Source organism: Symphalangus syndactylus, chromosome 4 (genome assembly GCF_028878055.3).
Source record: "Symphalangus syndactylus isolate Jambi chromosome 4, NHGRI_mSymSyn1-v2.1_pri, whole genome shotgun sequence".
Taxonomy (NCBI): Eukaryota; Metazoa; Chordata; class Mammalia; order Primates; family Hylobatidae; genus Symphalangus; species Symphalangus syndactylus.
The window spans coordinates 85,473,118-85,496,719 of NC_072426.2; the positions used below are offsets into that span (position 1 = coordinate 85,473,118).

General features: G+C 39.0%; 1 protein-coding gene across 16 annotated transcripts in view; it reads left to right on the plus strand.

Moving 5' to 3' along the window:
• PTPN20 (protein tyrosine phosphatase non-receptor type 20) overlaps positions 1–23,602 on the plus strand; it is a 108,776-nt gene that overhangs the window by 48,939 nt on the left and 36,235 nt on the right. For 10 of the 16 annotated variants that reach the window (XR_010120518.1, XR_010120517.1, XM_063638053.1 and 7 more), the window contains 3 exons: positions 3,789–3,940; positions 6,751–6,841; positions 22,911–23,093. Coding sequence is in view for 14 of the 16 variants with exons in the window: in XM_063638053.1 (XP_063494123.1) it covers positions 3,789–3,940; positions 6,751–6,841; positions 22,911–23,093 (426 nt within the window). In the remaining 2 variants the exon portion in view is untranslated. Of the gene's footprint in view, positions 1–3,788; positions 3,941–6,750; positions 6,842–22,755; positions 23,094–23,602 lie in introns of those variants that run through there. The other 6 variants (XM_055275422.1, XM_055275421.2, XM_063638060.1 and 3 more) reach the window with 3 other exon arrangements.

Genomic DNA, 23,602 nt, shown 5'->3' on the forward strand with positions numbered 1-23,602 from the left:
ACTATCCAGAGTTTCAGGCATCCACTGGGGGTCTTGGAACATATCCCCTGCAGATAAGGAGGAGCTATTGTAGTAATTCTTACCTAAGTTCTAGACACTGAGGTAAATAGGGATGGATATGACTCTTTTGTTGGTACGCGTTCAGTGTGAGGAGTTGCATCAGTTTACTCAGTAATGCAGCAGGGCTTGGGTTTGATGTTGCTATGGTTACCCTTAGTGCACCACCAGCTTCAAATTCGTCCAGTGTTACCTTACATGTAGAGGATTTGCCTCAGTGTTTACTCCACCCTCTGCCTTAGCTCTTCCCATTGTATGTGCACCTCGGAGAAGGTCTTCTCCATGATCTTGTCTAATTCCCAGCAGTAGAGAGCTCTTACTTAGGATTACCTTGCTGGCCAACCTGGTTGGGGGTGACATTGTCTGATGTCCTTGTTCAGCCTCAGTCTTAGGAAGGCCTCAGGTGGTACCTCCTTTGTTATTTTGTCCATTCTGCAGGGGTAGGGAATATCTTATGGCCTGGGTCCGGGATGCTCTTCTCTCTTCCCTACCCCCAATGTTAATGAGTCTTCATTTGTGCCTTGAGGATGACAGAGTTTCATGCCTTTTCCCAGCTTTGTATGCTTTTGGTCCATTAGGGAAATAGGGAAAAAGCATTCTGGGCATGCTTTGTGCCATTCCTTTGGATGCTGTTTTTCCCCTTCCCAAGCTTGCCCCACGAAAGAGGATTTCTCAATTTCCTCACCCTGTCTGCAGCTTTTCTCCTGAGCCTCTGATGAGGTCCTCACATGCATTATCTTTTCACTGTTTGTTTTTAAACCTTTCTTGTCTTCATTAATGTATGTATACATGCCTTTGTCCTATGGCAATAAGTCGATTTTCAACTGTCTGCTTTGTTTCTTGCAGAATTCGATTTAATTATAAATTATTGCTATAATTATGTACTTTTGAGTTTTACTTTTATTTTCTTAGGTTTATAAACTATTTTTTTTTTTTACCTAATTCTATTGTTTTCTTATCTCCTTGTGAACTCTTATTTAAAATAATTTATTTTCCTTTTCTTTCAACATGTTGCATACACAGTTCATTTTCCTTTTTAAGCCTATCTTCCATTTTAGAATAGATTTTAAAAATTATTCTGCATGCTATATTATATTATATTTTTTTTTCTGTGTTTCACGTTTTATTCTATTTTGTTATGAACATGTATAGCTTTTTCTATCTCTTCAGTTTTGTTGATTGAGCAGGAATGAATTCTTCCTGATTTCCATTTTTATTTGGATCTCATTATCTTCCCTTGTAAACTATGTTTTGGAGGGCTGCATTTTTTATTTTGCCTAAGGACAATGATAAGTGTGCTGAAGGGGTAGGGGCCAAGGAGCAGGATACTCAAAGGGCATGGTGTGGCTGAAATGTTAAGCAGATAGCACGGATGCCCTTATTCGATATGAATCACACCCTTCTCCTAGTTTACCTTCCTGTATGGCCCAGGCAGAAAAATGAAAAATTACATTTTCAAGACTTCCTGGTAGCTTATTTGGGCTTTGCCAATCATATGCACTTAGCCAAGATGTAAATGTGTAGAGAAGCATCCATTTTATTGCTATGCATCATAGCATGCTTGGTGTTCCTGGTCCTCATTATAGGTAAGGTGATGTGTTACTAGAGCCAACAGTTGTGGTAGTGACTTTCTCATTTCTCCATTGTTGCTCAAGTGGTGTCATCCAGGAGCCAGTGGCTAGAAAAAATGGTCTCCAACTTTCTCAGTTTCCTAATTGTGGCAAAGACAGAACTTTTCTTGGCAGACCATTATGCAGTGTTGTTCTTGGATCATAACGAAAGAGGCATCTGCTCTTCAAGCCCACCCAATGGTGATACAAGCACCAAATAGCTACATCAAATCCCTTTCAGTAAACTGGCTGAAATGATTCTCATGATCCACTGCTGAAACCCCACCTTTATACTTTGATTGGAATTCTTGGATCAGGCTACAAGAAAAAGAGACCAAATTCAGAATGATGTTAATGATAAAGGTATATATTTTCTACCATAATGGAAGTCCAGAGATAGGAAGGATTCCAGGTTCAATATGATCAGTTGCTAATGTCATCAAGAACATAGGTTCTTTATTTTTTTCACATTTGCTATACTCCTTCCTTTTATGGCCATAAGAGGGCAGACTATGATAATAGGTCCTTATGCTTCTTTATTTATGTCTGTACAGAGGGATGAGGGTAGAAGAGAACTTTGCTTCTCTTTTTTACAAGACCAGCCTATTTCTATGGTTGGCGCAAATCACCTACCTATTTCTGAATTATTCACTGGAAGGATCTTACTGTGGAATGATCACAAATGGCTTTAACTAACCAGAGGGGTAGAATCAGTGTTGGGGAGTCAACACCAGTGTTTGTTACAGTCATTCTACATTTTCATTTTTTTTCTCTCTTCATTCTCCCAGCTTTTGTACTAGCAAAGGTGGAACACAATGGGAAGGTCTAAGGGTTTTGCTGTTGGGGATCAAAGATGATCAAAATGGCTTCTACTCTTGTGGGAATTTTATCTCCCCTTCTAGCCTGCTCAGACCTCCTCTCATACTAAGGTTAGGGATATTTGTGAGAAATTTTAGGATTTCTATACCTGTCTATCCCAACCAAGAGCCCGCACTTCCAACCCTACAAAGAGCCTCTGGATATAGTGGAGTACCAAGGTAAGATGTGCTTCCCAGGAATGTGCAGATTCTTAGAAATTTCCACCTCTTTCTTTTGCTGTGTTGTTTTGTATATATCTTTTTTCTGGTATTAACTTGATTATTCACATTATTTGGCTTTGCAAAGAGATTATGAGAACTTGTTTTACTTGAACATGCTACCTCAAAATTTTGAAGCTTTTAAAATATTCTTTTACTGTTGACTTCTAGATCTATTGCATTTTGGCCAGTGGACTTGATGTATAAAATTTCAGATATTTGGAACCTTGACTGTCAACATGACCTAAAAGATCATAATTAAAAATAAAAAGATTGTATATGTGCTATTAAATATTAATAGAATGTTCTCCCCAATTATTGGTTACAAGTGTCCCTATGTATCCATTATTTAGTCTTATTAATTATATTGCATAGATCCTCTCCATCCTTGGTGTGTGTGCACGTGTGTGTGTTCGTGTTCAATCTGTTTCAGAGTAATGAAACAGGACATGAACTCTCCACATCCCCACATCTCAGACTCTAGGAACTTCCAAACACTTGGTCCCAGGGAGGGCAAAAGTTCTCTCTTTTTCCTAATCCAAGCCTTGTACGTTCTTACCTTGGCATAACTGTCAATCCATATACCCAATTCACATTATAAAACTGAACACTTCTCCATGTGCCATGTTGATTTCCTGCACCCATTAACTCGTCATTTAGCATTAGGTGTATCTCCTTGGCACATGGATACATATGTAACAAACCTGCACATTGTGCACATGTACCCTAAAACCCTAAAGTATAATAAAAATAAATAAATAAATAAAAAAAAACTGAACACTTCCCAATCCACAGCATCCGTTATGTTTATAGCACTGAACAGTTTTCTCCAAGGACAGTGGATTTTGTATAATTTCAAGGTATAAATAGCCATGATTTTTTCCAAAGGAAGCCTCTTTCAAAGTAGTAGACTCTTCACCCGTGGAAAAATAAACTTCTGTTTACTCTTAAATGGCTGTGCCTTTAAGAGAAACAGAAACAAAAATAAAATCTCCCTTCACATATATACCAGTAACTTACACATGTGAATTTTTCTCTTCCTTAGATACACACAAAATTGTTTCTGAAGGAGAACTAGATCAGTTGGCTCAGATTCAGCCATTAATATTCAATTTTCATGAGCAGACAGCCATCAAGGATTGTTTGAAAATGCTTGAGAAAAAAACAGCAGCGTATGATATCATGCAGGAATTTGTGGTAAATATTTTTCTTATCAAAGTCTATATGTGATTTCTTTTTTTATATCATTGCCAGAGGGTTTCTTTTCTTTTCTTTCTTTATTTGGTTTTAGTACATTGTTTTTACTTTAAAATATTATATATATTTTAAAGTAATAGATGTACATGGTTAAAAGAAAAAAAGCCAAATAGCATAGTCTTTCTTTCAAGACTTTCTAGGGCCCCTTTACACTATTCATTTTGTTGTTTTGTCATGCAAACTTTTAAAAAAATTTGTTGGAATGCACTTTACATCCTTAAATTTGTTTTCCTCCTAGATACAATTTCCAAATATATTATCAGCATGTATAGCAGTATCTCATTTTTTTAAGTGTTGCATGGTAATTATATGGATAAGTACCTTAATTTAATATTTAGTTTCTGAAATTAAGGTACTTATCCATATAATTAACTACCATGGAACACTTGGACATTTAGGTTGTTCTAGTCTTTGCTATTATGAACAGCAGTCATCTCTCTTCATATACTGTATGCATATATTTAAATATTTTTAGAACAAATTCCTAGAAAGACAATATTAATATTTTGGACTATCAATTATTTGGATCTCTTCTCATCTCTTAAATGACAAATTATTTCTTATTGATTATTTAATTGGTATTTATTTGAGAACAAAAGAATATCTTTCCATATGTTTTTAAGCCTTTTATATTTTCAGTGAACTGCTAGTTTCAATTCTTTGCCCCATTTTCTATTTTTTGTTTTCTTATTGGTTACTAACTCTTTTTTTTTTTGAGACGAGTCTTGCTCTTGTCCCCCAGGCTGGAGTGCAGTGGTGCGATCTTGGCTCACTGCAACCTCTGCCTCCCGGGTTCAAGCAATTCTCCTGCCTCAGCCTCCCAAGTAGCTGGGATTACAGGCGCCTGCCACCACACCTGGCTAATTTTTGTATTTTTAGTAGAGACAAGGTTTCACCATGTTGGCCTGGCAGGTCCTGGACTCCTGACCTAAGGTGATCTGCCCACCTCGGCCTCCCAAAGTGCTGGGATTACAGGCGTGAGCCACCGTGCCTGGCTGATTACTAACTCTTTAAGGAAAAAATTATGCCTTTGTGTGTCTTACACGTAGTATTTTTTCTGCTGCTGTTTGTGTTACACACAGGTGCACATGCACGTGCACACACATGCCTATTTACCATGAAGAAATAGCTGATTTTTAGTGGTCAAATATGGCAGTCTTTTCTTTTGGGGCTTCTGGGTTTGGGGCTTTCTGTGCTCTTTAGGAATGCTTCTTTTACTCTAGGATTGTAATAATTCATGTTTTTTTCTAGTACGTTTATGATTTTTTAAGCATTTAAATCTTTGATGCAGCTAGAATTTAATTTGGTATAAGATGTTTGATAGGGACTCAGCATTATATAGCTATCCAGTTGTCCCAAGAGTCTCCTGGAACTTCTCTTGAGTGGTGTAAAATGCCACTTTTATCATATACTAGAGCCTTACATGTATTTTAATTTATTCTTGGACTTTTTCTACTGATTTTCTTATTCCTTTATTGGTATTGTTCTGTTCATTAGCATAGCTTCATGTTATCTTTTAACATCTAATGAGACTCATCTGCCATCGTTATTCATTCATAAATGAATTTTTTCTCATTCTTCCTACAGATATTTTTCCAGATTTATTTTAGAATTGATTTTCAGAAAGACTTGATCATTTTATTGTACTACTTAAAACCTTCACAGGCTCCTTGTTCCTCATGGCAGTGGTTGCTAGGTTGGCTACACAAGAGTTACCCCAGAGCTTTGAAAATGTATAGATTCTCAGGCTTTCTCCACAAATATGCTAATAAAGTATGACTAGCTACCTCCTAATTTCATTTATATATGCAACAAGATCGTTTATAATTTTAGTCTGTTGTTGGACTAGATCATGTGCTCTGTGCTCTTATTACCATATTAGTCACAGTTTCCCAAAGAGACACGTATGCCTCCATTATTTCCGCCCCTTCACCTTCTCTCCTCTTTACTTCTAAGTACACACTGTTTTTCATATGCTAACTTCCAATGACTCACTAAGGCCCAGTTCAAGGGCTATTTCCCCTTGAGGAGCTTTTCTTCTTGACTTTTAGGTGCAATCTAGTGCTGTCATTTATACTAGTGTCTCCGTACATTGGTCACGTGGTATTTGATTACATGTCCTCGAACTACTGTGTTCACTCCTTAAGGATGAGGCCATTATCCAATTCATCTCTGTATTCCAGTATCTGAAACAGGGCCGGGTACCTATTAAATGCTTAATAAGTGTTTGTTGAATTCACACTTGATAAAGAAATTTTTTGAAAGGAAGGATTCTTAGCATCCTAACTATAATTTCTTCAAAGGGGAAGGATAAATTGTGAGACTGTTTGTATATATTTTTTGTTTATATGTTTTTGTTGTTGTTATTTTGTTATTTTTATTTATAAAATGATAGATCTGTGGGTAGGTTCTGAGAAGTGAATAGCCTGTATTTCCTTTTTTTTTGAAAGAAGAACAAAATGAAGTTCAAGTGGAAAGTATTTCCAGAAAGTTTAACATTTTCTTATTAACCAACTCATTGATTGGCATGTGAAACTTGAGATATTTTATATAGCACTTTTTAAATGGGGATCTAGCTTCACTTATCATACAACACATTAAATAGCAGGTCGTGTCATATAGGGGTTTAAGGATCATGAGCATTAAACAAAGGCATATTTTTTTCTTTTTTATTGGTTATAGTAAACACACAATTTATTTATTTATTTATTTGTTTATTTATTTATTTATTTATTTTTAACCTTTTAAAGGCTTTAGAACTTAAGAATCTGCCTGGTGAGTTCAACTCTGGGAATCAACCAAGCAACAGAGAAAAAAACAGATACCGAGATATTCTTCCATGTAAGCTAAAAATGGTTTTGATTATTTTCCTGTTTACATTTAGAAAAATGCAAAGGGCACTGTATGGCTTTTCGTATGAGACATTTTGGCCTGTGACCATGATAAAGAGTTCTGGTACATAGCACTGGGTGATCTGGGCATATTATAAGATATGTGCAAGATATGAGAGAGTCAGGTCCTCTGTTTTCTGGTACATCCTTCAGCCACTGTCACAGGGTCCTTTACAGCAGTCCTTCAGCCTTGTTCTCATATATTGCTGCTTCTCAGAGCATGAGCCTTCCAAAACATAAAATCCAATAATCTGAGTCATACACCACTTTTGGTACCCGAAGCCTTAACCACCTTCTCTGGGTATTTTGTTTAGATACACGAAAAAAGAGCTATTTGCATCCTTCGTCCTGGACAATAAAGCTATTAATCCGCTCTCCAACAGGAGGCTGCCTTTTCATTGCCTCCACATTGTCTCCAATGTTAATTGCTTTAACATTGCTTCCCTGTGTTGGATGGGAGGGTAGTGGCACCTTCTGTCCTCCCCACTCAGTTACTCTTAGGAGTTATCCATCTCAGCCCATTCAAAGAGCAGAATCAAAACACAAACAATGCAATTTTAATCTTAGGCAGGATATCTCATTCTATAATTCATATTCCTTTCAAAGTCAAAGTTTTTCAAAACTAAATTTACTATTTTACTTCCTCCACCTTGACCCTCTTCTTATATTCTATACCTTATGTAATCACCAAGTACAAACCAGAAAACAGGGAGTCAGTTGATTCTACCTCCATAATACCTCCGGGGTCCTCCCCCATCTCTAAGTTCCCACTGCTGCTGACTTAGACTGAGCCCATTTTACCTCTCAGCTGGTTACTGTCTTCTTTACTGCTTCCCTTTCTGATCATTCACAAAAGCTACTGAGATTTTCTTAAAATGCAAGTCAGAACATGTAGCTCTTATTTTAAAGCTCTTTCTTGGCTCTTTGTTACTATCACGGCACAGTTGTTTAACATGGCATATGAATTTCACCTGTTTGCCTCTCTAGCCTTAGCTCTCCCACAAAACTTCTTTTGGTATCTAGAATTCATAATTCTTGTGTTTTGTTTGTTGGTTTTTATGCCTCTTAACCTGCAGTTCTTGAAAGAACTACTGATCCCTTCTTTGCTGAGGCAGTTCCTGCTGTCTTTCTTTTTTCTTTTTTCCTTTTTTTTTTTTTGAGACGGAGTCCCTCTTTGTCGCCCAGGCTGGAGTGCAGTGGCGCAATCTTGGCTCACTGCAAGCTCCGCCTCCTGGGTTCATGCCATTCTCCTGCCTCAGCCTCCCGAGTAGCTGGGACTACAGGCGCCCACCACCGTGACCAGCTAATTTTTTGTATTTTTAGTAGAGACGGGGTTTCACCATGGTCTCGATCTCCTGACCTCGTGATCTGCCCGCCTCGGCCTCCAAAAGTGCTGGGATTACAGGCGTGAGCCACCGCACCCGGCCCTGCTGTTTTTCTTAACCAGCTCCAATAGGCTTTTCTTATTTTCCTCAAAGCTAGGTTTGGTGTTTTTCCAGTAGTCTCATAGCATCTTGTAACCACTCTCCCCTTCTACCAAACCATATTTTAATTATTTTTCACTTTTGTTTCTCCTACTAGACTTGAGATAGTTATTATAAAAACCAGAGTGAAACACAGTGACTGCTGTCACTAGATAAATACCTTCATAGTTGGTTTATTAAAATTGAAACTAACTTTATGATTATAAAAAACAAATATATTTCCAACATGGTTGAAATAATCTATTCTGTTATCTTCTGTGGGGAGAGTGTGGAGAAGTGCATTGATGAATACTTCTGAAATCAGAGTAATGAACCATGATTAGACACTTTAATAAATAATGCTAATAATTTGTTGCTTCTCCAAAATGTCAAAGGTCCAAATTTTATAATTTCTATTCCTGCATGTGCAGTTTTCCCTCAAGGAGACTAAAAGCAAACATGCCTTAAAAATTAGCCTCTCGGGATTGTAAGAAGCTCATTTTACAATAGAGGGTACATATAATATTTGATCTGACTTGAAGTTTTTATTCTGGATATCAAAAGAGTTACAACTAAGAAATTCAAAGATAATAAAAATAATGTTAAATCATTAAAGTAAGGGAAGTTATGTTAAACTTTCGGCTTTTCACAAAAGAAAAGAAACTATAGTTCAACCATATTCTATTTAAAGGCCCATTGGTACATCTACCTCATAACACAGTGTAATCTAATCTGAAACTCGGCCAACTTAAGTGGCCATCATAGAAAGCTCTTTGGTTTTTTTAATCACACATTTCTTGGCTTTATAGAAAAGGTTCCTGAAGACTCACATCAAGAAAGCTAAAGAAGTAATTTATTTGTCGTCTTCAAATGCTGAGAACACTAAATAGATGAATTCACACATCTTTGAACACTGCAAATATAGGGAGCCTTCACTTTGCATGGCCCCAATATGGTCAAATATCAATTACTGTGTTTAGCTAAATAACACCAGTCCCACAACAATACAATTCACATTTTAGTTACCATAATATATTCACTGCAAGTAATTGCCTAAAGCAGTAAGCGTCTTTGCTAGCACTTTAGTCCACAAGTCCCTATGTAAATAACAGATGTGCATCATGACCAATGACTAATAAATGTTACTTCTTTCGAAATATGTCAGTGATAGGTAACTGTGAGCCTCTTATTCAGTTCACACACAGCAAAGCATGTGATTGTGTTGTCTCCTTGTCTCTCAATGGTAAACCCCTATGACCTTTTACCAAAATATATAATCAAGAGAGAGATTTGGCTGAGAGAGATGAAACTGCAATAAAGAAACAAAAAGTGATAATGTTGGAAATGAAATTTGAATGGAGTTATAGAAGAACTAGCTGACCAGGGACATGCTGACACTGCTACTGCTCAAAAGACTCTAGAGCTGCAGCCTAAAGCACCTGTGGAAGGGGAACTTACCGACATGAATGACTTTGGGAGGCCGAGGCGGGCAGATCACGAGGTCAGGAGATCGAGACCATCCTGGCTAACACAGTGAAACCCTGTCTCTACTAAAAATACAAAAAAATTAGCTGGGCATGGTGGCAGGTGCCTGTAGTCCCAGCTACTCAGGAGGCTGAGGCAGGAGAATGGCGTGAACCCAGGAGACAGAGCTTGCAGTGAGTTGAGCTGAGATAGCACCATTGGACTCTAGCCCAGGCGACAGAACGAGACTCCGTCTCAACAAAAAAAAAAAAAAAAAAAAAAAGATCCTTTTGCATGGTTTCAACTTGCGTGGTCATATTTATGGCCCTGTACCATCATGCCAAGCAAGAGTGGCCTTTATTATGTAGTATAGGAATTTTTAGGTATAAAGACAATATCTTCCATTTCTTTACCATTTCACAACTTACAAAGCATTTTGAAGGCTAATAAAAGAGCGAGTCACACAGGTTCTCCAACTCTTGGCCTAATACTTTTTCTGTTACTTGTCTATCAGGGACCTACTCAGAACTAATAAAGGTAGTGACTTAGGTTTCTGTTAGCTTCTCACTTTTCAGAGCATGTTTACATATTTCTCATTGAGTGTTCTGTACGATCATGTGAGAAGAACAGAGAAGATGATAATATCTAAATTTAATGCAAGACAATAAGGAAGGGATAATCTTTCAACAAATCATCTGGACAGTTGCATATTCATGTACCAAAAATGAACTTTGATTCTTACCTCACAACTTACATAAAAATTAACTCAAAATAGATTATAGACCTATCATTAGAATTAAAAACATAAAACTCCTGAAAGAAACCATAGGAGAAAATGTTACTGCCCTTAGGTTTGGCAAATTTTTCCTAAATAGGACACAAAACCCTCAAATTGTAAAAGAAAAAAAATAACTTGGACTTCATCAAATTTAAAAAAAATCCTGCTCTTCAAGGCATATTATTATAAAACCAAAAAGGAAAGCAACAGGCTAGAAGAAAAATACATGCAAAACATTTATCTCACAAAAACTTATATTTATAATCTATAATTACTACAAATCAAGAAGAGGACAAATAACCCAACACTAAATGAGCAAAAAATTAGAGCAGACACTTCTCAAGGAAGATACAAGGTTGGCAAATAAATGCATGAAATGATATTTACCATTATAAATCATTCGGAAAATGCAAATTAAAACCATAATGAGATACCATTTTACACTCACTGCAATGAAATGGAGTTTGTTTCTAATAAAGTTAAACATATACCTACCATATGATTTAGCAGTTCTATTCATATGTTTTACCTAAGAGAAATTAATGCATATGTCTGTGTAAAGACTTATATATTAATGTTCATGTCAGCTTTACTTATATAGCCCAAAACTGGAAACAGTGCAAATGTCCATCAATGGGAGAGTGAATAAACAAATTGTGGTATGTCTACATAATAGAATGCAACTAGGCAATAAAAAATGACTAACAATGCATTGAACAACATGTGTGAATCTTAAAATAATTTTACTCAGTGAAATAAGCCAGTCAGAAGAGTATATACTGTATGTTATGAACCAAATTAAATTCTCCCAAAATTCATATGTTGAAGTTCCAACCCTTTGTACCTCAGAATGTGACCAGATTTGGAGATAGGGCCTTTAAAGTGGTAATTAATATAAAATGAGGCTCTTAGAGTGTGCCCAATCCAATCCATCGGGTGTCCTTATATAAAGAAGAAATTGGAACATGCAAGAGACATCAGGGATCCGAAGACACAGAGAAAGGTCCATGTGAAGACACAGCAAGAAGGCAGCCATTGGCAGGCCAAGGAGAGAGGCCTCAGGAAAAACCAAGCCTGCTGCCACCTTGATGTTTGTCTTAGTTTGTTTGTGTTCCTATAAAGGAATAATTTATAAAGGAAAGGGATTTATTTAGCTCATAGTTCTGCAGACCGGAAGGTTCAAGAGTGGGCATCTGGTAAGAGCTACAGGCTGCTTCCACTCATGGTGGAAAGTGAAGTAAAACCAGCATATGCAGAGATCACATGGTGAGAGAGGAAGCAGGAGAGAAAGGGGGAGGTACCAGGCTCTTGCAGAACGAATAGAGTGAGAGCTCACTCATGCCATTAATCTATTAATGAGGGATCTGCCCTTGGGACTCAAACACCTCCCATTAGGCTCCACTTCCAACATTGGGAATCAAGTTTCAACATGAGGTTTAGAAGGGCCAAACATCTAAATCATAGCATTTTGCCCCTGGCCCTTTAAAACTTATGTTCTTACCACATTGCAAAATACAATTATTCCTTCCCAATAGTCCCTAAAAGTCAACTTGTTTCAGCACCAACTTAAAAGTTCAAAGTCACATCTGAGACTCAAAGTAAGTTCTTTCCAGTTGTAAGCCTGTAAAATCAAAAAAGAGGTTATTTACCTCCAAGGTACAATGGTGGTACAGGCACTGGGTAAACATTTCCATTCCAAAAAGGAAAAATTGGTCAAAAGAAAGGGATAATAGGCCCCATGCAAGTCCAAAACACAGCAGGGCACACATTAAATCTTAAAGCTCCAAAATAATCTCCTTTGACTCCATCTCCTGCATATTGGTCACAGTGGTTTGTGGGGTGGGCTCCCAAGGCCTTGAATAGCCCTTCCCCCCATAGCTTTGCTGGGCGTAGACCACTGGCTGCTTCCATGGGTTGTAATAATGCTGCAGCTTTTTCAGGCTGAGGTGGAATGCTGTGGATAGTTCTGCTATTGTGGGGTTCCAGCACCTTTGTGGCTCCACTAAGAGTTGCCCCGGTGGGGACTCTAAGGAAACTCCAACCCAACATTTCCACTAAAGATTGCCTTGGTAGGGGCTGTCTGTGGTGGCTCCACCCCGCAATAGGCATCTGCCTGCTCTCCCAGGCTTTTTGACATATTATCTGAAATTTAGGTTAAAGCTGCCAAGCCTCCATGTCCCTTGCATTCTGGATGCCTGCAGACTTAACACCACATGAATGCCACGAAGGCTTACCACTTGGCCCCTCAGGAGCAGTGGCCCAAACCCTACCTGGGGCCATTTGACCCATTGCTGGAGCCAGAGCAGCCAGGATGTGGGGAGTAGCATCCTGAGGTGGCCAAGGGCAGTGGTGCTCCAGGTCTGTCCTCAAAAGGCCTTGGGGCCTATTAGGGAAGGGGTGACCCCAAATATTTCTGAAGTGCCTTTGGGCACTTTTTTCAGACACTCCTTCATATTCTTGTCTTTCTCTGAGCCTTCCACACACTTCCAGCCTCCGCTCATCGCCCAGTTCCAAAACTGCTTCCACATTTTCAGGTATCTTTATAGCAACACCCCAATTCTCAGTACCAATTCTCTTAGTCCATTTTGTATTGCTATAAAGGAATACTTGAGGCTGGTTAATTTATAAATAAAAGAGGTTAAGCTCCCAGTTCTGCTGTCCGGAAGGTTCAACATTGGGCCTTTAGTGAGGGCCTCAGGCTGCTACCACTCATGGTAGAAGGTGAAGTGGAATCAGGATGTGCAGAGATTACATGGTGAAAGAGGACACAAGAGGGAGAGAGAGAGGTGCCTGGTCCTTTTTAATAATCAGTTTTTGCAGCAGTGAATAGAGTGAGAACTCAGTCAACCCCGAGGAAGGGCATCAATCTATTCATGAGTGATTTGTCTCCATGACTCAAAACCTCCCATTAGGCCCCACTTCCAATGTTGGGGATCAGTTTTCAACATAAGGTTTGGAGAGGACAAACATCTAAACCATAACAATACTGGACTTCCAGCCTCCAGAATGTGAAAATAAATTTCAAACCTAGAAAACTAATATACTGTATGCTTCCACATATGTAAAATGTCAGAAAATTTAAACTAATTTGTATTGACAGAACTTATCAGTGGTTGCCTTGGGGAAAGACGAGAGCAAGAAGGATAGATTATAAAGAGGCATGGGGATAGTTTTGCACTGACGGAGATGTTTAATTATCTTTATTGTGGTGGTGGTCTCATGGGTGCACATGTATGACAGTTATACCTCCATAAACTGTTAAAAAGATGGTTTGTGAGTGCAAAAGTTATATTACACTTTAAAAAAATTTTTCATACACTTCAGCGTTATAATGTAGATAGATGGGAAAACAAGCTCTTTCAGGCAGAGATTTAACAAGCTTCTTTCTGTACTTCTTGAGGTTGCTGTATGTTTGTCTCTGTTACTACCACCCACTAATAGTAATAGTAGTAGTAGTAACACTAATATGTTTATTACTATTGCTTATTACTAATTTAAGTCTGTTATAGGTAGTAATATTTAATCCCCACAACAGCCTACCTCTGAGGTGTCAGTATGTTAGTGTCCTTGTTTTACAGAAAGGCTAAAAGAGATTAAGTAATTTTCTCACATTCACACTGCAAATAGCAGAGAGAGCTGGGATTCAAACCCAGGCCTAACCACCACTGTATTTATTGTCCTTTTTTTTTTTTCTATTTCAAGAAACCTTTTTTTTTTTTCTCCTTTTGAGATGGAGTCTTGCTGTTGCCCAGGCTGGAGTGCAGTGGCACAGTCTCAGCTCACCTCAACCTCTGCCCCCTGGGTTCAAGCGATTTTCCTGCCTCGGCCTCCCGAGTAGCTGGGATTACAGGCATGTGCCACCACACCCGGCTAATTTTGTATTTTTAGTAGAGATAGGTTTTCTCCATGTTGGTCAGGCTGGTCTCGAACTCCTGACCTCAGGTGATCCGCCCACCTCGGCCTCCCAAAGTGCTGGGATTACATGTGGGAGCCACTGCACCCAGCTGTTTTGTTTCTCTAAGAATCAGAGTCTACTCGGGGGTCAGGGACCCACTTTAGGAGGCAGTCTGTCCGTTCTCAGATCTCTGGCTGCGTGCTGGGAGAACCACTACTCTCTTCAAAGCTGTCAGTCAGACAGGGACATTTAAGTCTGCAGAGGTTCCTGCTGAATTTTTGTTCGTCTGTGCCCTGCCCCCAGAGGTGGAGCCTACAGAGGCAGGCAGGCCTCCTTGGGCTGTGGTGGGCTCCACCCAGTTCGAGCTTCCTGGCTGCTTTGTTTACCTAAGCAAGCCTGGGCAATGGCGGGTGCCCCTCCCCCAGCCTCACTGCCGCCTTTCAGTTTGATCTCAGACTGCTGTGCTAGCAATCAGCAAGACTCCATGGGCATAGGACCCTCCGAGCCAGGTGCGGGACACAATCTCCTGGTGTGCCGTTTTCCAGGCCCATTGGAAAAGCGCAGTATTAGGGTGGGACTGACCCGATTTTCCAGGCGCCGTCTGTTACCCCTTTCTTTGACTAGGAAAGGGAACTCCCTGACCCCTTGCGCTTCCCGAGTGAGGCAATGCATCGCCCTGCTTCGGCTCGTGCACAGTGCGCTGCACCGACTGTCCTGCACCCACTGTTTGGCACTCCCTAGTGAGATGAGCCCAGTACCTCAGGCACCCCCCAGTAGGGACAGACTGACACCTCACTCGGCCGGGTACTCCTCTGAGACAAAACTTCCAGAGGAACTATCAGACAGCTGAATTTGTGGTCTCACGAACATCCGCTGTTCTGCAGCCACCGCTGCTGACACCCAGCCAAGCAGGGTCTGGAGTGGACCTCTAGTAAACTCCAACAGACCTGCAGCTGAGGGTCCTGTCTGGTAGAAGGAAAACTAACAAACAGAAAGGACATCCACACCAAAAACCCATCTGTACATCACCATCATCAAAGACAAAAAGTAGATAAAACCACAAAGATGGGGAAAAAACAGAGCAGAAAAACTGGAAACTCTAAAAAGCAGAGCACCTCTCCTCCTCCAAAGGAACGCAGTTCCTCACCAGCAACAGAACAAAGCTGGACAGAGAATGACTTTGACAAGTTGAAAAAAGAAGGCTTCAGATGATCAAACTACTCCAAGCTACGGGAGGAAATTCAAAACAATAGGAAAGAAGTTAAAAACTTTGAAAAAAAATTAGACAAATGGATAACTAGAATAACCAATGGAGAGAAGGGCTTAAAGGAGCTGATGGAGCTGAAAGCCAAGTATCGAGAACTATGCGAAGATTGCAGAAGCCTCGGGAGCCGATGCGATCAACTGGAAGAAAGGGTAACAGTGATGGAAGATGAAATGAATGAAATGAAGCGAGAAGGGAAGTTTAGAGAAAAAAGAATAAAAAGAAACGAACAAAGCCTCCAAGAAATTTGGGACTATGTGAAAAGACCAAACCTACGTCTGATTGGTGTACCTGAAAATGACGAGGAGAATGGAACCAAGTTGGAAAACACTCTGCAAGATATTATCCAGGAGAACTTCCCCAATCTAGCAAGGCAGGCCAACATTCAAATTCAGGAAATACAGAGAATGCCACAAAGATACTCCTTGAGAAGAGCAACTCCAAGACACATAATTGTCAGATTCACCAAAGTTGAAATGAAGGAGAAAATGTTAAGGGCAGCCAGAGAGAAAGGTTGGGTTACCCACAAAGGGAAGCCCATCAGACTAACAGCTGATCTCTCGGCAGAAACTCTACAAGCCAGAAGAGAGTGGGGGCCGATATTCAACATTCTTAAAGAAAAGAATTTTCAACCCAGAATTTCATATCCAGCCAAACTAAGTTTCATAAGTGAAGGAGAAATAAAATACTTTACAGACAAGCAAATGCTGAGTGATTTTGTCACCACTAGGCCTGCCCTAAAAGAGCTCCTGAAGGAAGCCCTAAACATGGAAAGGAACAACTGGTACGAGCCACTGCAAAAACATGCCAAATTGTAAAGACCATCGAGGCTAGGAAGAAACTGCATCAACTAACGAGCAAAATAACCAACTAACATCATAATGACAGGATCAAATTCACACATAACAATATTAACTTTAAATGTAAATGGGCTAAATGCTCCAATTAAAAGACACAGACTGGCAAACTGGATAAGGAGTCAAGACCCATCAGTGTGCTGTATTCAGGAAACCCATCTCACGTGCAGAGACACACATAGACTCAAAATAAAGGGATAGAGGAAGATCTATCAAGCAAATGGAAAACAAAAAAAGGCAGGAGTTGCAATCCTAGTCTCTGATAAAATACACTTTAAACCAACAAAGATCAGAAGAGACAAAGAAGGCCTTTACATAATGGTAAAGGGATCAACTCAACAAGAAGAGCTAACTATCCTGAATATATATGCACCCAACACAGGAGCACCCAGATTCGTAAAGCAAGTCCTGAGTGGCCTACAAAGGGACTTAAACTCCCACACAATAATAATGGGAGATTCTAACACCCCACTATCAACATTAGACAGATCAACGAGACAGAAAGTGAACAAGGATATACAGGAATTGAACTCAGCTCAGCACAAAGTGGACCTAATAGACATCTACAGAACTCTCCACCCCAAATCAACAGAATATACATTTTTTTCAGCACCACACCACACCTATTCCAAAATTGACCACATAGTTGGAAGTAAAGCTCTCCTCAGCAAATGTAAAAGAAGAGAAATTATAACAAACTGTCTCTCAGACCACAGTGCAATCAAACTAGAACTCAGGATTAAGAAACTCACTCAAAACCGCTCAACTACATGGAAACTGAACAACCTGCTCCTGAATGACTACTGGGTACATAACAAAATGAAGGCAGAAATAAAGATGTTCTTTGAAACCAACGAGAACAAAGACACAACATACCAGAATCTCTGGGACACATTCAAAGCAGTGTGTAGAGGGAAATTTATAGCACTAAATGCCCACAAGAGAAAGCAGGAAAGATCCCAAATTGACACCCTAACATCACAATTAAAAGAACTAGAAAAGCAAGAGCAAACACATTCAAAAGCTAGCAGAAGGCTAGAAATAACTAAAATCAGAGCAGAACTGAAGGACATAGAGACACAAAAAACCCTTCAAAAAATTAATGAATCCAGGAGCTGGTTTTTTGAAAAGATCAACAAAATTGATAGACCACTATCAAGACTAATAAAGAAGAAAAGAGAGAAGAATCAAATAGATGCAATAAAACATGGAAAAGGGGATATCACCACCGATCCCACAGAAATACGATCTACCATCAGAGAATACTACAAACACCTCTATGCAAATAAACTAGAAAATCTAGAAGAAATGGATAAATTCCTCGACAAATACACCCTCCCAAGACTAAACCAGGAGGAAGTTGAATCTCTGAATAGACCGAAAATAGGCTCTGAAGTTGTGGCAATAATAATAGCTTACCAACCAAAAAGAGTCCAGGACCTGATGGATTCACAGCCGAATTCTACCAGAGGTACAAGGAGGAACTGGTACCATTCCTTCTGAAACTATTCCAATCAATAGAAAAAGAGGGAATCCTCCCTAGCACATTTTATGAAGCCAGCATTGTCCTGATACCAAAGCCTGGCAGAGACATAACCAAAAAAGAGAATTTCAGACCAATATCCTTGATGAACATTGATGTAAAAATCCTCAATAAAATACTGGCAAACCGAATCCAGCAGCACATCAAAAAGCTTATCCACCATGGTCAAGTGGGCTTCATCCCTGGGATGCAAGGCTGGTTCAACATATGCAAATCAATAAATGTAATCCAGCATATAAACAGAACCAAAGACAAAAACCACATGATTATCTCAATAGATGCAGAAAAGGCCTTTCACAAAATTCAATAACCCTTCATGCTAAAAACTCTCAATAAATTAGGTATTGATGGGATGTATCTCAAAATAATAAGAGCTATCTATGACCAACCCACAGCCAATATCACACTGAATGGGCAAAAACTGGAAGCATTCCTTTTGAAAACTGGCACAAGACAGGGATGCCCTCTCTCACCACTCCTATTCAACATAGTGCTGGAAGTTCTGGCCAGGGCAATCAGGCAGGAGAAGGAAATAAAGGGTATTCAATTAGGAAAAGAGGAAGTCAAATTGTCCCTGTTTGCAGATGACACGATTTTTTATCTAGAAAACCCCATCTTCTCAGCCCAAAATCTCCTTAAGCTGATTAGCAACTTCAGCAAAGTCTCAGGATACAAAATCAATGTACAAAAATCACAAGCATTCTTGTACACCAATCACAGACAAACAGAGAGCCAAATCATGAGTGAAGTCCCATTCACAATTGCTTCAAAGAGAATCAAATACCTAGGAATCCAACTTACAAGGGATGTGAAGGACCTCTTCAAGGAGAACTACAAACCACTGCTCAATGAAATAAAAGGGGATACAAACAAATGGAAGAACATTCCATGCTCATGGGTTGGAAGAATCGATATCGTGAAAATGGCCATACTGCCCAAGGTAATTTATAGATTCAATGCCATCCCCATCAAGCTACCAATGACTTTCTTCACAGAATTGGAAAAAACTACTTTAAAGTTCATATGGAACCAAAAAAGAGCCCGCATCGCCAAGTCAATCCTAAGCCAAAAGAACCAAGCTGGAGGCATCACGCTACCTGACTTCAAACTATACTACAAGGCTACAGTAACCAAAACAGCATGGTACTGGTACCACAACAGAGACATAGATCAATGGAACAGAACAGAGCCCTCAGAAATAATGCCGCATATCTACAACTATCTGATCTTTGACAAACCTGACAAAAACAAGAAATGGGGAAAGGATTCCCTATTTAATAAATGGTGCTGGGAAAACTGGCTAGTCATATGTAGAAAGCTGAAACTGGATCCCTTCCTTACACCTTATACAAAAATTCATTCAAGATGGATTAAAGACTTAAATGTTAGACCTAAAACCATTAAAATCCTACAAGAAAACCTAGGCAATACCATTCAGGACATAGGCATGGGCAAGGACTTCATGTCTAAAACACCAAAAGCAATGGCAACAAAAGCCAAAATTGACAAATGGGATCTAATTAAACTAAAGAGCTTCTGCACAGCAAAAGAAACTACCATCAGAGTGAACAGGTAACCTACAGAATGGGAGAAAATTTTTGCAACCTACTCATCTGACAAAGGGCTAATATCCAGAATCTACAATGAACTCAAACAAATTTACAAGAAAAAAACAAACGACCCCATCAAAAAGTGGGCAAAGGACGTGAACAGACGCTTCTCAAAAGAAGACATTTATGCAGCCAAAAAACACATGAAAAAATGCTCATCATCACTGGCCATCAGAGAAATGCAAATCAAAACCACAATGAGATACCATCTCACACCAGTTAGGATGGCTATCATTAAAAAGTCAGGAAACAACAGGTGCTGGAGAGGATGTGGAGAAATAGGAACACTTTTACACTGTTAGTGGGACTGTAAACTAGTTCAACCATTGTGGAAGTCTGTGTGGCGATTCCTCAGGGATCTAGAACTAGAAATACCATTTGACCCAGCCATCCCATTACTGGGTATATACCCAAAGGACTATAAATCATGCTGCTATAAAGACACATGCACACGTATGTTTATTGCGGCACTATTCACAATAGCAAAGCGTTGGAACCAACCCAAATGTGCAACAGCGATAGACTGGATTAAGAAAATGTGGCACATATACACCATGGAATACTATGCAGCCATAAAAAATGATGAGTTCATGTCCTTTGTAGGGACATGGATGAAACTGGAAAACATCATTCTCAGTAAACTGTCACAAGGACAAAAAACCAAACACCACATGTTCTCACTCATAGGTGGGAATTGAACAATGAGAACTCATGGACACAGGAAGGGGAACATCACACTCCGGGGACTGTTGTGGGGTTGGGGGGTGTGGAGGGACAGTATTAGGAGATATACCTAATGCTAAATGACGAGTTAGTGGGTGCAGCAAAACAACATGGCACATGGATGCATATGTAACAAACCTGCATATTGTGCACATGTACCCTAAAACCTAAAGTATAATAATAATAAAAAAATTAACTAGATGGAGCATAAGATTTAAATGTAAGAACAAAACTATAAATTTCTAGAAAAAAACACCTGTAAATATATCACCAAAGCATGATCCATAATAGGAAAATTGTATTGGTAGACCATTTTGTTTATTCCCCAGCTGATAGACATTTGGATTATTTCTAGTTTTTACAATTATAAATAATGCTGCTGTGAAAAAAAAAAAAAAAACAGAATCAGAGTCTACTTGGAGTGCAGTAGCACAATCATAGCTCACTGAAACCTCAAACTCCTGAGCTCAAGCAATCCTCCCACCTCAGCTTCCCAAGTAGCTGGGACTATGGGGATGGGCATGTGCCACCATACCCAGCTAATTTTTTATTCATTTAGTTTTTTTTAGAAACAGGGACTCTCGCTTTTGCTTAGGCTGGTCTCAAACTCTTGGCTTCAAGTGATCTTTCTGCCTCAGCCTCCCAAGTAGCTGAAATGCCTGGCTCTTGTCATTCTTCTTATAGATATGAAACTATGTTTTGTAGTATTTGTTGCTATTACTTCATTTTATTTCTCTTTTCCCTTAATTTGAAATCACTGTTCTGGTGAATTAATTGTTTGATTGGAGATGGCTATAAGTAGTTGATGCAGTCTCAAACTCTACCTTTATCTTTCTTTTTTTTTTTTTTTTTTTTTTTTTTTTTTTTATCCTGATAAATGAATATCCTTGTTGGTTTTAGGAATCTTGGGTTTTAGTTCTTTTTTTTCTCGTTTTTTTTCCCTGAGTGTTACTTCACTGTCCTCTTCCTTCCAGTGTTTTAGATGAGAACTGTAATGGCCATGTGACTCCTTTTCTTCATGAGAAATATGTTCTTTTATTTCAAAATCTTTAACTATTTTCCTGGAATTAAATAATGTTACCAGGTGTGCTTCATTTCCATCATTCTTACCTAGACAAACCCTTTAATAGATCTTCCTTTAGCTGTAATTTCTACTCTTCAGTGTACTCTTTTTTTTTTTTTTTTTTTTTTTTAGTTTCTGTGCATTTTAGGGTTGCCTCTTGGTTCTATCTTGTAAAACCTTTTCTCTTGTTACTTCTTCTACCTCTGTAGTTTTGCATGTACTTTCTCTATCTCTCTCTCTCATTTTTCTTCTTTCACTTGGTCTTATAGGAAACTAATTTCAGTTTTTAAAAAACTTTCCTCCTTCAAATCATCTACTAAAATTTTTAGCTTGTTTAATGGTTAATTTCATGTGTCAACTAGGCTAGGCTATGACACTGAGCTGTTTGGTCAAATATTAGTCTACATGTTGGTGTGAAGGTATTTTTTAAAGATGTAATTAACATTTAGATTAGCAGACTTTGAGTAAAGCTGATTAGCCTCCATAATGAGAGTGGGCCTCATTCAGTCAGTTGAAGTCATTAAGAAAAAAAGGCTCAAATTTCCAGAGGAAGAAGGAATTCTACCTCCAGACTGCCTTTTCACTCAAGACTACAATGTCAACTTTTCCCTGGGTTTCTAACCTGCTGGCCTGCCCTGCAGGTATTGACTTGCCAGTCCCCACAATCATGAGTCAGTTCTTTAAAATAAATCTTTCTCAGTGTATATATACAGCCCACTGATTCTATTTATCTAGAGAATCTAGAGTAACAGAATTTGGTACTGAGAGCAATTCTAGAGGAACAGAACTTTAAGGATGAGTTTTATGAATTACTTCCCTAATCTGATAAGATCTAAAGGCATTAATGACTTTTCAGTAGTGAATAGAGTATTAATATTTCATAGTGTAATGTGACAGTAGAGATATGCAAAGTATTGCCATTAGGTAATCCTATTCAGACACTTAGAAGAAGCAAGGTTTTGGGTGTCCATATTTGATACCTTAGAACATTTGTGAGTTCTCATGAGAACAATGAGATTGGCTAGTTACTCCTAATGTAGAGAAGGAAAGGATGATCTTAGGGATTAAATTTCCCAGCTCAAGTGCTGCATAAATAACCCAAAAGTTTCTCTTTCTGTTGTTATATATTTTATAATAACAAAACTGAGATTATTGAAAACTAAACCCAAAATCTCATCCTGAAAATGGCTGAATTACAGTGCAGATTGAATCCCCACCCTTTTAGGGTGTCTGCTGTTAAAATGAGGGCATTGACTGAGAAGGAATGGGATCTTGAAAATTGGAGTGGAGACATATGTGAAGAGCCTTATAAAGCTGGGTGTATCGAACCCCTTGACCCTGGTGAGTCTTCCTTGCCAGTAAAAGCAGCCATGCCACCCCCATCTGAGGAGATTAATGCTACTTTACCTGAGGAAACTTTTATTACCTCCCCTGAGTTTGTTGCCTTGCAAGACATTGCTGATTCTTCTCAAGACTCACAGCCACCATCCTTCATTGCTTCTAGACCTATAACTAGACTCAAGTCCCAGCAGGCCCTTAAAGGTAAGGTACAAAGTGTGACCCATGGGGAGGTATGTTACACTACAAAAAAGCTACATGATTTTTCCAATTTATACTGACAGAAATCTGGGAAATATTTGTGGGGAGGGATTTTAAGGGTGTGGGACAATGGTGGAAGGAACTTAATGTTTGATCAGGCTGAATTTATTGAAATGGGACCACAAAGAAGAGATTCTGGACTTAATATGTGGCTTAGGGAGTTAGAGCTCTTACAGTTTATTTTGTTGGTTGTATTAAATGGACCAAAAGGTAGCCCAGTCTAAATGAAGATAAAATGCCAGAACTGCCTCGATATACTATATATTGTGAAGGAAGGGATGCAAAGGATTAGGGAGATTGGAACATTAGATTGGGTTTATCGTTTAAGACCTGCCCACCCACCCCAGGAGGTCCAGAGGATATACTTTTCTCTTAACTGTGAGAAATATATTTATGAGGCGAGTCCCAGCATCCTTGAAGAATACTGTGATTGTTCTTCTCTGTAGCTCAGA